Source organism: Vulpes vulpes, chromosome 8 (assembly GCF_048418805.1).
Source record: "Vulpes vulpes isolate BD-2025 chromosome 8, VulVul3, whole genome shotgun sequence".
In the NCBI taxonomy this organism is placed as follows: Eukaryota; Metazoa; Chordata; class Mammalia; order Carnivora; family Canidae; genus Vulpes; species Vulpes vulpes.
The window spans coordinates 77,913,022-77,928,961 of record NC_132787.1 but is presented as its reverse complement, the minus strand read 5'-3'; the positions used below and the strand labels follow the sequence as shown (position 1 = coordinate 77,928,961).

The 15,940-nt window shown below is 36.0% G+C and overlaps 1 protein-coding gene across 9 annotated transcripts in view; it reads left to right on the top strand.

Moving 5' to 3' along the window:
* The window catches only part of EML4 (EMAP like 4), a 159,374-nt gene that overhangs the window by 98,716 nt on the left and 44,718 nt on the right, over positions 1-15,940 (top strand). For all 9 annotated transcript variants that reach the window (XM_025994299.2, XM_072767215.1, XM_025994301.2 and 6 more), the window contains 7 exons: positions 4,309-4,432; positions 5,670-5,819; positions 6,765-6,834; positions 8,161-8,271; positions 10,272-10,367; positions 15,208-15,342; positions 15,460-15,595. In XM_025994299.2, the coding sequence (XP_025850084.1) occupies positions 4,309-4,432; positions 5,670-5,819; positions 6,765-6,834; positions 8,161-8,271; positions 10,272-10,367; positions 15,208-15,342; positions 15,460-15,595 (822 nt within the window). The remainder of the gene's footprint in view (positions 1-4,308; positions 4,433-5,669; positions 5,820-6,764; positions 6,835-8,160; positions 8,272-10,271; positions 10,368-15,207; positions 15,343-15,459; positions 15,596-15,940) is intronic.

Sequence of the window (15,940 nt, the reverse complement as noted above, 5' to 3'; positions counted from 1 at the left end):
TTGTTTTGGATGCTGCAGGTCTAGAACATAGTTTTAGAATGAAAATGCTTCACAAGTTCTAAATAATAAAATTTTGGAACACAGTCTAAAAACTTACTTGACCTCTCTGAGCCTTAGTTTCCCCTTCTCTAAAAGTAGGGGGTTGCACTAGGCGAACTCTTAAATTTCTACAAGTTCCAACATAATATGTGTCTAGAGAAACAAACCAATGGTATTTTGGTATTGATTATAGTATTTTTATCAATAGTATCCACAGAACTTCTTATTTTATAATTAAGCTATCATTGGTCAGGTTCAATTAAGAATATTTAGGGGCACCTGGGTGGCTCAGTTGGTTAAGTATCCGACTCTTGATTTTGGCTCAGGGTGATCATGATCTCAGGGTTTTTACCATAATGGGTGTAGAACCTGCTTGAGATTCTCCCTCTCTCTCTGGTCCTCCCTCCTACCTCTTTTAAAATTCTTTTTTTTTGTTTTTTTATTTGACATAAACTTGTAAGTCGTAAAGCTGGAATTCAAACCAAGACTGTCTGGATCACAAATCTTGTATTCTCTCCACTATACCGTATAGCCTCCCACTCAGTCCAAGGAATTTTCAAAGTGCCAAGTAAGAGATAAAATGTTGAGATTAATTATATTTCAGTAAAAAGCAACTTCCTTATTTAATTCTGAAAAGCCCTATACTGTGTTTACTAATGATCATGAAATAGCTGAGTCATTTTTTTCCTCAAATGTAACTGATCTCATAATCTTCTTTGGTCCCATGGCCCATCCCCTCTTGACTTTCATGGTACTGTAGTTTTATAGTGAGAACAGCCAGAAAGTAGTGTTGGGATAAAGCAAATTGTTAAGTCCTTTCACTATAAAATCAGAAAGTCTGACAGTCTCAAGAAAAAGTTTGTGGTGAAAATCTGTACTCAACAGTGGTTGAGAAGAGATTCTTCTTTGACACCATATCTTATCTGATTCCCAAGGTAAAGATGATGTTCTTTTAAAAAAAGAGAGAGGGATCCCTGGGTGGCGCAGCGGTTTGGCGCCTGCCTTTGGCCCAGGGCGCGATCCTAGAGACCCGGGATTGAATCCCACATCGGGTTCCCGGTGCATGGGGCCTGCTTCTTCTTCCGCCTGTGTCTCTGCCTCTCTCTCTCTCTCTGTGACTATCATAAATAAATAAAAATTAAAAAAATAAAATAAAATAAAATAAAAAAAGAGAGAGAGAGAGAGAGAGATCGCAGACTAGTGACCTGTGTGCTATATGCAGGCCGAAGGTGTGTAGCATCTGCTTTCGGCTCAGGTCCTGACCCCTGGCGTCCTGGGATTGAGCCCAGAGTTGGGCCCCTTGCTCACAGAGAGCCCTGCTTCTCCCTTACCCTCTGCCCCACCCTTCACTCATGTTCTCTCTCTCACACATAAATAAAATCTTAAAAGTGTACATGATAGAAGTCTAGCTTATTTACCTATATATACTGTTCTGTGGACCATTTAAAGCTTATGAAGAGGATACTACAGTGTGTTAAATCACATAAGCAGTTCCTAGACAGTGTTCAGAATGGTCACAATTCCTTCTCAAAGGTAAGGGAATCAATATTTGTTGAGGATCTCATATTATCCTTTACAGTGTGATGTCTTATTTAGTGAATCATAATTACAGGTGGTAATAGTATCATTTTGTGTATTAGGAAAACGAGACCAGAGTCACACAGCTAGTCAGCAGTAAAGCTGGAATGCAGATCTCAGTCTTTTCCCAAAGCTCATGTTCTTTCCACTGTAAGATATTGCCTCCCTCAGTCTCAGGAATTGTTCATGGTTTCTAGATTACATCTTAGGCCCTCAACATATATACTGCCAGTTTCTAGGCAGAGAAAATATTCTTACCCTGACCTGCATAGCCATTTTTATATTAGAAAAGTTGACAATTACTAGATAGTTTCTTTGCTTTTACTTAGTTTCTTGTGCTGTTAAGGATAAAGGAATAATTGATAAAGGATAACTGGCAGAGACATTAATAAGGTATCCTGAGCTGTCTCTATTAGCAAAGGGGAGAGCTTTTGTTTTCTTTGATACCACTTCTAAATCCCTTCCTTTGGACATCTAATTTCTTTTTAGTGGCAGACTCATCTTCTAATTATTTTTTTCCATCCAGAAAGCATTTTGATGAAGATCCTGGGGGAAATTCCAAAGGACAGAATATTTATCTCTAAGGGGGGAAATAATATATATTTATAATAAATATGTTTATATTTTATGATTTATTATATTTATTATAAATATACATTTTAAGATTTTAAGGAATCTATATCCAGTGTGGGGCTCGATTTACAACCCCAAGATCAAGTCGCATGCTGTACTGACTAAGCCAGCCAGGGACCCCAAGAATTTATGCTTTTAAAAAAAAAAAAAAACTTAAGGACAATTATATAACAAGTTGATACCTATAAGAAAGGACAAGGAGAATGCAGATAGAGATGATTTGCAGAAGAGAAATAGTTGCAGCTGATAATCATTTCGTTCTCATCGGAGTCCAGCAATGCTAAAAATCATCAGGAAGCAGAGCCCACTCTTAGATTCCGAAGTAATAAAGACCTATCTCATGTGGTGTGAAAACTGTGGTGTGGGAGGTCTTAGCCTGTTCTTAGATCAAACCATGAAGCCAAGCACAAGTGAGTAATAATAATAAAAATAACTTGAACTTTTCACCCATAACAAGCGCAAATACTTGCAGACATTCATCAAGTAATTTATCTTTCTTCTTCCATGGTTTGCATTATTTAAACTATTGAATTATTATGTATTCTTCTCCTTAGTAGCTTTGGTTATTATTAGAGGTCCTAGAGTTGTATCAGCCTCTGGTTGATGACCACATTTCAGTCTGTGTGTGTGTGTGTGTGTGTGTGTGTGTGTGTTTTCCAGTCTGTTTCTAATGCTGTTTTTTCATATCATGCTGAACAGTTGGTAGGTGCTAGACACATGCTGTGCTTTTGTACTCAGTCCCATGCTTTTCTCCTTCCTGTTTAGGTTTTCTTTTCATTTCACCATCACCATTCCCCTCTACTAAACTTATCTATATGTAGGTCATTGGGATGCTGGGGCCAAGGATGGGTGTTGCTTTTTGGTTTTTGTTTTTAAGAAACAATCTCATCTGCTTAGTGAAGTTTTGTTTCCTTTTATTTATTTTTTTTTAAATTTTTTATTTATTTATGAGAGTCACAGAGAGAGAGAGAGACAGGCACAGAGAGAAGCAGGCTCCATGCACCGGGAGCCCGACGTGGGATTCGATCCCGGGTCTCCAGGATCGCGCCCTGGGCCAAAGGCAGGCGCTAAACTGCTGCGCCACCCAGGGATCCCTTTGTTTCCTTTTATTAAAGATACACAATAAATATGATTTGATTCTAGACTTTAACATTTTTAGTTTTTGATTGTGGCACATCTTATAAACAACCATTGCTTTGTATAAATAAAAGATGTCTTACAACCTGTGCTGCTAATTAGAAAACTATTTCCTAGCACTGTCTTTAAACTGTTAATGTGTTGGGTTTTTTTGGTGTTTGGCTTTTGAAAGATTTTATTTATTAGAGACACGGAGAGAGACATAGGACACATAGACAAAGGCATAGGAGAGGGAGAAGAATGCTCCATGCAGGGAGCTTGATGCAGGACTTGACCCCGGGATCCTGGAATCATGACCTGAGCCAATAGCAGACGCTCAACCACTGAGCCACCCAGGCACCTCAAAATGTTAGTGTATTGTAATTGAATTAAATTTAGACCCAACCCTGATTGTAGGCACAGTTGTGAAGTGAGGGAAGTTGGTCTTCTTTCCCTTCCAGCTGTACTCGCTGTGTGTGACAGAGCTTGTTCTCTATTCGCATCTTGACTTAGAGGACGTTGTTTGACTCTTCTCCTCATGAGATATTCTCAGGTCAGGTTTTTTGTATATCATTAAACATCAGTAGGTTGATCAAGTACTATGGTGGATATGGTTATTTTCTGCCCTGATAATCTCTTATTTTCAACTGTCAGAAAAACTTTCATCATAATTTTTTTTTTCATTTTTCTACCTCATTTCTCCTGGCTTTCTTGTCTAGTTTAGTTTAATTATGAACATAGTTATTATCATTTAAGGAAATGACCAACAGTTTTTTCCTACAATGTTTTAGACAAGGTCTTTATATAAAAATAATTATGTATAATAAGAATATAACTCTGAACTAGCTATTTTTTGTCTTGTTCTTACTATATCACCTTAATAATCCACTTCTCTATGATTATTCAGAAAATTGACTTAATTTTTGTCTTGTGTTTCAACAGAAGGAGAATATGTTAAAATGTTTATGCGAGGTCGGCCAATTACGATGTTCATTCCTTCTGATGTTGAAAACTATGATGACATCAGAACAGAACTGCCTCCTGAGAAACTGAAACTGGAGTGGGTGTATCCTTCTGTATTATGACAGCAAATTTGTTTGCTTTGTCTTCAGTTTAAGAAAAATTCATTTACCTAATGTCTATCAAAATTGTCTCTATACAAAAAAAAAAAATGTTATAAACATAGCAACCACTTGAGAAAGTAAAGAGATGTTACTTTTCATCCTTCACATATTATATATATTTTGCTATTAGCAATATAAAACCACCTAAATTAATATCTTTAGGATAGGGCAAACAGGATTATATGAATGTTTTGGCAGCGACTTCAGTGTGGTAGAGAAGACATTGGACTGGAATTGGAAGACTAGTGTTTGAGTCTCAGCTCTGCCACCCCTAGTTGAACCTTAATTCCCTTATAAAAAGAGGTTAATAACTCCTACTTAGCTGTTATAAGAATTAAATAAGGAAACATCAGTTAAGCATTTTGTAACCTGTGAAATAATGTAAATTATGTTATTAATAGCTCAAATTAATAAGATCGATTCTAATTCCAGAATTAATTTCTCAGCCAGACTTTATAAAAAATGACTATATAAAAGAGCTTTCTTAATTTCACTGAGAAATTTTTCTCTTAGAACCTTTGAGAAACTCCATGAAGCAGAATGGAGTTAGTAGTTTGAATTCTGCTTTCTGCCTCCATTCTTCTATACCCTCTTTCCTCTGCTCTTTCATTCATTCCCTCATTTCTGCAGATTTTAGCTTGGGAAAACTCACCAGTCCTGTAATTCTCTACTTTTTAATAAACACTCTGCCTACCAAACTGTACCTGACTGTCATACTCATTATTTAGGTCAGGCATAAATGTCATTTTCTCATCCCTTCTTTTGATCCCTCTCTTCACTTTTCTTTAAATTAGGTGTTTCTTCTATCCTTTCTCCTAGGATACTGTTATATTTCTTTCCATGATTTTTAATGATATAGTTGGTGTTTGTTTTTGTCATCTTTGCCAGGGCATAGCCCCAGGGACCCAGTCTCTGTTTTGTTCAGAACTGTATGTTGAGCTTTATATCTGCCACGTATTAAGAACTCAATAGGTATTTGTCTGGGGAATGAGGAAACTAAGATTTATACAAATTAAAAACTCAGGATTGCACCCTGAATAGTGGCAGGACTTGAGTTTCCTAGTTCTGACAGTCCTGTTTTCTTTATACCTTCCTGATTCCCTTAGGTATCCATGCAAAACTTGTTAGTTTACACCTTAAAAATTGTGTTTATTAAAAACCTTGACTCTTGTGATTAAGATATGGTTATCGAGGAAAGGACTGTCGTGCTAATGTTTACCTTCTTCCTACCGGAGAAATAGTGTATTTCATAGCATCAGTAGTAGTATTGTTTAATTATGAGGAGAGAACTCAGCGACACTACCTGGGTCACACAGACTGTGTGAAATGGTTGGTATCATTGAACACTTCTCTATTTTCTTTGTCATTTTTGCATTTCTTTTTAATTTGGGTTTTTTTTTTTTTTTAGAAATGGTTTCTTGTGGGGAACTGAGATCTTAAGAATACTATAGGCATTCTGTAGAGTATATTTGAAAAAGAGGCATTTTAATATGGGGAAGTTGGAACTTTTAAAGCATTTTTATTTCTTAGGACAATTTAAATTAGTACTCTTCTGGAAAGTAATGAGCAATACCTACTACAAAAAATTTACATTCTTGATGAGCTTACCCCTTGGCTGCAAGATGTAGAGCCTAGATATGGATAGGAAGACATCTTTTTAAATATTTTGCTAGTCACTCATATGTTTATCCTGTGGGCATATATGCTGCAATATTTTCAGTTTGTATTTAAGAGTTTCTTGCACCAAGTTTGACTTACAAGAGTTTAGCATTAAGAACTAATTAAAAGGTTGGGGGTACTATGTGTGAATATGTTCACTGTGCTCCTTTGTAGAAGAGAAGAAATGATAGAGCTGTTAAGTCAATAATATGTATAAGGATTAGATAGCAAACAGGGAAAATGCTGACTATGTAATAGATAACATTTGCACCGTGCACAACTGCTTCTTCATTATGATAAAAACCATCTGTCTCTGTGCATGTGCAGGACTAGAAAGGAACTTGAACAGATTAAGACAGTTTAACTTATTCTGTCACAATTGTGAATTTAGTGTTCTATTTAGTTTAGCAAAAAAAGAAAAAGTATGGCCAAAAAGTTAGAAAAGAAATCCTCTAGATGGTTGATACTTGATTTGCTAAAGAAAATAAAACAGGTCACAATGAGAATTTTTTAATGATTAAAAACTGAAAAATGTTTGACAGATGTTGATACCAAGGCATATTTCAGCTGTTTCACATGTTTTCCATTTTTAAAATTGTTAATACTGCTTTTTAGCCTTGCTATACATCCTGACAAAATTAGGATCGCAACTGGACAGATAGCTGGAGTGGATAAAGATGGAAGGGTGAGTGGCATAGTGTTTTATGTGCTGTACCAGTGACATTGCCATTAGAATGGAATTAATCATAATTTTAACCACAGCTTGCTTATTTCATTCTCTTAAATGGCAACTAAGGGATTTCTAGTATAAGTGGGGGGGAAAAATACTAGAATGTGAGAACATTCCAGAAAATAAAATTTTGAGAATCATACTACTTAAATGTTTTTCTCAAAAAATAAGTATTCACCCTAAGGAAACTACTTACTTGGAAAATTAGGAGGACTCATAAGCTTGTTATTTTTTTAACATAGCATAACTTATCAGTGTTTGCCAGAAGTTTCACTACATTGATGGACTTCTTGATTTTATAGATGCCTAGAACTGGTAACACTTTAAAAATTTTCAGTTCCTATTCAATGTTATTAAATTGGTTTACATAATAAGTCCCTTACTTATAAGGATCAACTGTGAGTATTTTTGATGACTTATTAATATGTCTGACTGTACCCATGACGTTCTCTGGCTTCATTTTATTTAGAAAAAGGAGTTGGGATGGTCATATTAAATGACTTCTAAGACCCCTACCAGTTCCAATTCTATTTAGGAGCTGTTTGTTTAGCAATTTGTTGGACACTGTTTAGAAAAAAAACTATTACTTTCCTGGGAATGAAAGTAATGTTAAAAGCAGAGTATCCAGAGCAAATTTGCCTGGGTCAGAATTCTAACTCTGCCTTTTAGTAACTGTGTAACTTTGGGCAAATTACTTAACTCTTTGTATCTCAGTTTCCTCATCTGTTAAATGGTGATTATAGTAGTACATAAGTTCATCAGATTATGAGGATTAAATGAATTAATATATGTACTTAGAGTATATGACAGGGGTACCTGGGTGGCTCAGTCAGCTAAGTGTCTGCCTTTGGCTCAGGTCATGATACCAGGGTCCTGGGATGGAGCAGCCCTGAATCCGGCTCTCTGCTCAGTGGGGAATCTGCTTCCCTCTAACCCTTCCTCCTGCTTATGCTCTTGCCACTCATTCTCTCTGTCTCTCTCAAATTAATAAATAAAAAAATCTTTTATAAAAAAGAGTATATGACATAGTAAATACTACATCATTTGCTGCTACTACTAATATCACTGTTATTTTCTTACTTTCATACGATGAGAAGAAAATACCTGTTCAAGATTCTTTGGGATCATGTCTAATGTAGTAGCTATTTTATATTAGATATTTATCCATCTCTACTGTTTTTTAAAGATAGCAGACAGTTCTGTGTGGTAGTAGTATTTATTTGTACCCCCCTGAATACCAGTTAGTCTTGCTATCTTGTGTTTTTCCCTTTGTTTTTGCAGCCTCTGCAACCCCATGTCAGAGTGTGGGATTCAGTTAGTTTATCCACACTGCAAATTATTGGACTTGGGACCTTTGAGCGTGGAGTAGGATGCCTGGATTTTTCAAAAGCAGTAAGTAACAATTTTTCAAGAAGTAAGCAGGCTGCACAAAGAAGCAGAAAACTCAGTTGTGTGTGTGCGCGCGCGCACATTTATAGAAAGTGCTAACTCTGAATTGTTAGCTAATGCTTAGCAATGACCAGCATTTTAACCTAGGTACTAAAGTACTTTGGTTTATTTGGGTTATAAGTTGTTATACCTAATTATACTTCTGTTCTGAAATAGGATTCCTGTGTAGTTGCAGGAGATGGCTAGAGGAATATATACATAGCATATAATTGAAATAAGCAGTAGAATGTGCTTTTGCTTCAGCTTGAATCATATAAATCTATTTTATTTAGGAAATTCACAGACAGGAAGGTTGGCCGATTCTGCACAATTACTGTCTTTGCTTGATGTCATGTTGGAACAAATGAAATAATCAGGCCTTTGTACTCACTAAAATCTTGAATTATCTTGGTTCTGAATTGATGACCACGTGAGCTTAAAATTGAGTACCTAACAATCTTATTTAAACCTTGAGACTTTATTCTGAGGGGAAAATAAAACAAGGATATTACCCATTGAAACACTGTATTTATTCTTGAATTGTATGTAATTATTATAGACTGTCCGGGAGATCTACATTTTAGGTTCCGTGATTTTAAATTTCAGATACAGATATCCCTCCAGATTTTATTTGGCCTCATTCACACTTTATATGTATTCATATTACTTCTTCATTTCCTAGCTGTCAGCAGGTTTATTATGGATTATGGGCGTTTTGTGGGACATGGAAGTGGAAGGGACATTTTTAGAACAGAAAGATAAATTTGGGTGGACATAGGAACTTTGCTAGCTTGATGGTACTGAATGTCCAGAAATCCAGTGAGACAAGAATTGTGACAAAGGTGTTTATATAAGGAGATAAGCAGACAGAAGGACTTTCACTACCTTTTTTACCCCTAAATTTCTGTAGCAGGGACTTTTATCATCTTATTGGTACCATTAAGACTCTCTTGTATTGGGGATCCCTGGGTGGCTCACCGGTTTGGCACCTGCCTTTGGCGCAGGGCGGGATCCTGGGGTCCCGGGATCAGGTCCTATGTCGGGCTCCCAGCATGGAGCCTGTTTCTTCCTCTGCCTGTGTCTTTGCCTCTTTCTCTCTCTCATATGAATAAATAAATAAATAAATAAATCTTTTAAAAAAAAAGACTCTCTTGTATTGCCTCATACTCTAACTTTTCCTAGTTTAGGTAATTGTTCCAATATAGGCTAAAAGATAGAAGAGAGTAAGCTCTCCCCTCCCTTAATACCTCTTACTCTTTACCACAGTCTTTCTCCCATATGCATCATTAGGCATATACTGCAAATGTTACTAGAAAACAAGTAATTTTTAAATATCATCCACCTTTTTTTCCCCTTAAACTGAGACTTAAATTATGTGAATGAAAATGGTTTCAGAAAAATAGAAAAGAGGGGCACCTGGGTGGCTTAGTTAAGTGTCTGACTCTTGATTCAGCTCAAGTCATGCATGATCTTAGGATCATGAGACAAGCTCTACGTCATGCTCCACCCAAGTGGGGAATCTGCGCGAGATTTTCTCCCATCTCCCTCTGCCCCTGTCCCCTATGTTCTCTCTCTCTCTCTCTCTCTCTCTCTCTCTCTCTCTCTCAAGAGTTTAAAAAATATTTTTATAAAGTAGAAGAGGATTTGTTTTATTTATATTATGTTAATGTAAGGTATATCATGGAAAGCTAAACTGCTATCTCTGAATAACAGAAGTAACTAGATGGCAAGTGGAAATTAACCTAGGGGAAAAAATTAAAAATAGAAAATATTTTTTCAAGAATCCTCATTATATTTCTGAAGAAAATGTCAGGAAATGGTATAATCCTTTTCTTTCAAGGAGTTGTGAGTTTAAAGGATTTGGGATTATCTTAATGTTGGCAGTTTTAGTAATATGGTATTTCTTCTTAGAAAGTCAGCGTTGTCTGAAAATTTTTAAATGCCTTTAATCGGCTTTTCTTTAGGATTCAGGTGTTCATTTATGTGTTATCGATGACTCCAATGAGCACATGCTTACCGTATGGGATTGGCAGAAAAAATCAAAAGGAGCGGAAATAAAGGTAAACCAAAAGAAATTTTAATTATTATTTTTAGAATATATTGTAGAGCCTTAGAAAAATGTTGCATATCCTTAAATTACAAGAGCATAGCAACTGGCCATATTCATTAGATTTATTGATTTGCCATCATTCTAATGGTATTTTTAAATAATACCTATTTATAATCTGTTGTTTCTGTGATAGTATCTATAGATTCTGAAGTCAGTTTTTAAAGTATCTTAAGATAAAATAGTCAAGCATCTTCAACCAAATTCTGGTGATATTTCAGGCACGTTGTGCTACTGAAATGCCAAAGTAGAGGGCTATCGACCTGGCTTCTTTAACAAAATTTGTTACTTCATTTAATCTTTAAAATCTAACAGAAAAATTCATCTTAGAAATATAAATGACATACCAAAAATCCTATGTGCATATGTAACAGTAAGTTTTTTTAGTCTTAATTACATTTATGGGATTACTACATAAAATGCTACAGCATTTATAATTGTTATAGGGTTGATCCCTTGGTGTGCATCAGGCTGTAAATTGTAAAAGAAGAGGTTAACATTGCAACTGTATTCATATGGGTGGAAATGGCCTCCCTCCTACTGGCTTTCAGAGGGATTCAGAGTGACAAGATGACTATAAAAAGCCTATGACATATTTGCTGTACTCTTAAATAACATCACATTCCTCTTTAGTTGTGTACTACTCTCTCTTAGCAGTTTTGTTTGGTATAAGCTTGAATTCAAGCTTTCAGCTCGGTCGAGAAGAGTCATTCTTTTAATTAGTGTAAGTTAATCTTATGAAAGAAAGAGAGTAGATTGATTTTACTGGGAAAGAATATGACATGCCAGGAAACTTCAAACCATGAAAAACAAATGAGGATATAGATTGTCTTTCAGCCATCATTCAGAGTAATTCAGCATTGAAACATTGGGACATTATACTGAAATGAAATGGGTAAATTTTGATCCTTTGTAGTAAAGGCTACCAGAGGAAGTCTTGTGGTTTTCTTCCTCTTGGCCACTCTTTGATCTCCTTTTCAGGACCTTCAGTGTTGGTATTCTTCAGAGTTATGTCCCATGTCTTCCACTAGTATATCATATATATGCCTTTGTGGCCTTAGTTACTATCTCTGTGTCCCGTATCAATTAATTCTAGCCCACATCTCTTTTGCACACTTAAACCTATATTTCTTGTTGCCTGCTAGGCATCTTTATTTGATGTCCTATCCTGCAAGTCAAAATCAACATGTTCCAATCTATACTAGTCATCTTCCTTAGCCCCCAGTCAGTTTCACCTCTCACTAAATTCCACATTCTTGCACAAGGTAGAAACCCTTTTCCCCCTCACTTCTCATACCAAAGTTCCCTAAGCTCTGTATCCCAGATGTCTGTATTAGAGCTCTTTCCAGGGCAAGTGACTGGAAAACAACTTACAGATAACTTAAAGAGAATTTATTGATTCATGATTAAGGAGAAAAAGAACACCGTTAGTAAAGGTTAAAGAGGAATTTTGTCTCAGGAATGACTTGGTTCAGGAACTGGGTCACTGATTCTCTTGTCTCTCCTCCTTTCCTCGTGTATTGTTGACCTTATTCTCCTCCACTGTAGGTGAGCTCTATTTTTGCCTAAGTCCCAGAAATTTGAGGAGTTGATACATACCTAGTTAATTTAAATGTTTAAAATTCAATAAGGCAACTTTAAAACCTTTCTGACAGAAATTAAAGAAGACCTATGTAAATGGAAGAATATATAATAATCATGGATAGGAAACAGTATTATGAAGATAGTACTTCCCAGGATGCCTGGGTGGCTCAGCAGTTGAGCGTCTGCCTTTGGCTCAGGGTGGGATCCCAGCATCCAGGATCAAGTGCTACATCAGGCTACTTGCAGAGAGCCTGCTTCTCCCTCAGCCTGTGTGTCTGGCATCTCTGTGTCTCTCATGAATAAATAAAATAAAATTTTAAAATATTTACTTCTCTGCATATTGTTCTGTACTGGCAACATAGAATCTCAGCATGATTTTCATGGAAGTTAATAAGCTGAGAATATGTGGAAATATGAAAGGATAGGAGTAGACAAAACAATGTTGATGAGAATGTGAAGTAACTAAAACTCTCATACATTGCTATATGTTGAACATAGAAATTGGCACAGCCATTTTTGGAAAACTGTTTGGCATTACCTTCTAAAGTTGAATTATCATAAACATGTGCATACCTCTACCATCCTGTTCCACTCTTAGATATAAACCCAACAGAAGTATTTCCATGTGTTGACCAAAAGACAAGTAATCGAAAAATAGCCAAAAAAGGGAAGTTACCCCAATGCCAGTCAGTAGGAGAATGGATAAATCAATACTGTGGTCTTTACATACAAAGGAATACAATACAGTAATGAGAATGGACAAATTACAATATATGCACCCATATGAAGTGCTGTACAGAAGTGTTTAGTTTGTGAAAATTTATCAAGCTATGTACTTAGGATTTGAGTACTTTTCTGTATACATAATATACATCAATAAAAATTAAAGTAAAATCTCCTGTAAGATTGTCACCACCCCAAGTGATTTAATTTCATAGATTACTTCAAGTTATATATTGAATCTTACCACTAGCATTATGGGTTTGTATACTGGAAATATTTGTAGTTGGTTTTATAACCCTCGATTAATTCATTGGGCATAAGATTCAACTGTGAAGTAGTTTTGACTTGTCTAAGTAAAAACTAAGGACTGTTCAGCATTGCAGTTTTTATTTTTTATTTTTTATTTATTTATTTTTTTTTTATGATAGAGAGAGAGAGAGAGAGGCAGAGACACAGGCAGAGGGAGAAGCAGGCTCCATGCACCGGGAGCCAGCCCGATGTGGGACTCGATCCTGGGTCTCCAGGATCGCGCCCTGGGCCAAAGGCAGGCGCCAAACCGCTGTGCCACCCAGGGATCCCAGCATTGCAGTTTTTAAAAGGCAATATCGAGGTACCTGACTGGGTCAGTTGGGAGACTGTGACTCTTGACCTTGGGGTTGTGAGTTCAAGCCCCACATTGGGCATAGAGATTACTTTGAAAAAAAAAGTCATCTCTGAAAGATAAGTAATTTTTGTTTTGTTATTAACATTATCTTTAGAATTTACTTTGACCTACTAGGTGTATATATAATCATGAAGAATTATATAGCAAGAAAAGTTACTGCTCTTTTGCCTCATTTTATAATCTGAATTCTGGTTAATGGGAAAAAGCATTCAGATTAGATTATTTGGGTCTTGGGGATCCTTGGGTGGCTCAGTGGTTTGGCCCCTGCCTTTGGCCCAGGGCGCGATCCTGGAGTCCCAGGATTGAGTCCTGTGTCGGGCTCCTGGCATGGAGCCTGTTTCTCCCTCTGCCTGTGTCTCTGCCTCTCTCTCTCTCTCTCTCTCTCTCTCTCTCTTTCTCGTGTGCCTATCATAAATAAATAAATAAATAAACAAACAAACAAACAAACAAACTTTAAAAAAGATTTGGGTTTTATATATGTGTCTATGTAAGACCCTCAAACCCAAATGTTAGTAGTAAAAAAGTAAAACTTGCAGAAATATTGGAGCCATAGGAAAAATTTTAAATTTAGATCAAGTGTCATTTTATTGGTAGAAGAACAAAAAATGTAGGGTCCTGGGTGGCTCCGTCAATTAAGCATCTGACTCTTGATCTCAGCTCAGGTCTCGATCTCAGGGTTGTGAGTTTGAGCCCCACCCAGCATGGAACCTACTTTAAAAAAACGTAAAATGTATTATGTTTAACTCACTTTGTCCATGAGATTATTGTCTTTATCATGTTTGGTTTGCAAAGAAGTGTTCTTATAGACCTGAAGTTCTTACCTAAGTTAACAAATGGACATTAAATGGGGCACCTGGGGGGCTCAGTCTGTTAAGTGTCTGATTCTTGGTTTCAGCTCAGGTCGTGATCTCTTGGGTCATGGGATGGAGCCCCATGTTGAAATCTGCTTGAAGATTCTGTCCTTCTGCCCCTCCTCCTCTTCCCCCACCTGTGCATGTGCTCATGCTCTTTCTCTAAAATAAATCTTTCTAAAAAATGGGAATACTCACATCAGCTAACAATAAGCAGCCATATAAGCGTATATATTTTACCTCACTGTTAAGTTTGAATAGGTGCTTTTGCCATAAAACATTTGATAATTCAGTTGTGATTTACTGAATATATAGAAATATGCTGTTTTAAAAATATCCTTAATTCAGTAATTTCAGTGAAAAAACTGTATTGGTAATGCCTTTATGATTCTCATGCCTGTTTTCTTTCTCCAATTCTTTTAAATTTAACTCCTTCCCTTTCTAGATTTTTTTGAGGAAAAAGCATAAGAAAAGAATTCGTAGTTTTTTGTTTTTTCATTTCTATAGGAATCAGTAGTGACCATTCTATTCTTTAAGCCCTCAGCCTGATGACAAATCTCTAAATTAGTAATATTTTCTTGGTCAATAGTAATATTAAAAAAAAGTTAAGAATTTTTTTAATCAAAATGACAGTCCGTCTTCATGATAGAATGCACATGGCTCTTGCATTTGCTAGCTTTAATGTACTTTTCCCTGAATGTGTAAGAAATTAAAAGAATATAAAACTAATTCATATGTTCTCCTAGTCCAATTATTATATATAAATAGCAAAAAAGATGATACAGTAGTATGAAGACATCAAATTTAAATCATTATTCTAAAAATCTATTAAAATTTCTTAGGAAAATTGATCTTGGAAGTAAAAGCATTTTCTCAAAATGTTTCCCAGTCTTTGATTGTCAGCAGCTATAACTGGTGCTTGATGGAGATGGGATATACATTCATCTAAAGCTTTATTTCTCTATCCACAGACAACAAATGAAGTTGTTTTGGCTGTGGAGTTCCATCCAACAGATGCAAACACCATAATAACATGTGGTAAATCTCATATCTTTTTCTGGACCTGGAGTGGTAATTCACTAACAAGAAAACAGGGAATTTTTGGGGTAAGGATCAGAATGTTATAACTTCATTATAAAACTTTTGATTTTTTTTAAATTGTTGAGTAAACAAAACCATCATGGCAAAGAAAAAAACTGAAAATTCTCATTGTCTCATTGCAGAAATATGAAAAACCAAAATTTGTGCAATGTTTAGCATTCTTGGGGAATGGAGATGTTCTTACTGGCGACTCAGGTGGAGTCATACTTATATGGAGCAAAACTACTGTAGAACCCACCCCTGGGAAAGGGCCTAAAGGTACAGTATTCTCACATTAAAGTCCTCACATTCATTCATTCATTCATTCATTCATTCATTCATTTATTTTTATTTTATTTATTTATTTATTTATTTATTTTTAAAGTCCTCACTTTTAAAGCACATGTCTGGCTATTGCAGGCTGGCTCTTACCCAGACCAGGAGAAAGTCCTCCAAATGCATTTTGTTTTTAAGATTTTTCATGATGGAATCTGTTTTGTTTTTTGTTTTTTGTTTTAATTTTTATTTATTTATGATAGTCACAGAGAGAGAGAGAGAGGCAGAGACACAGGTGGAGGGAGAAGCAGGCTCCATGCACCGGGAGCCTGATGTGGGATTCGATCC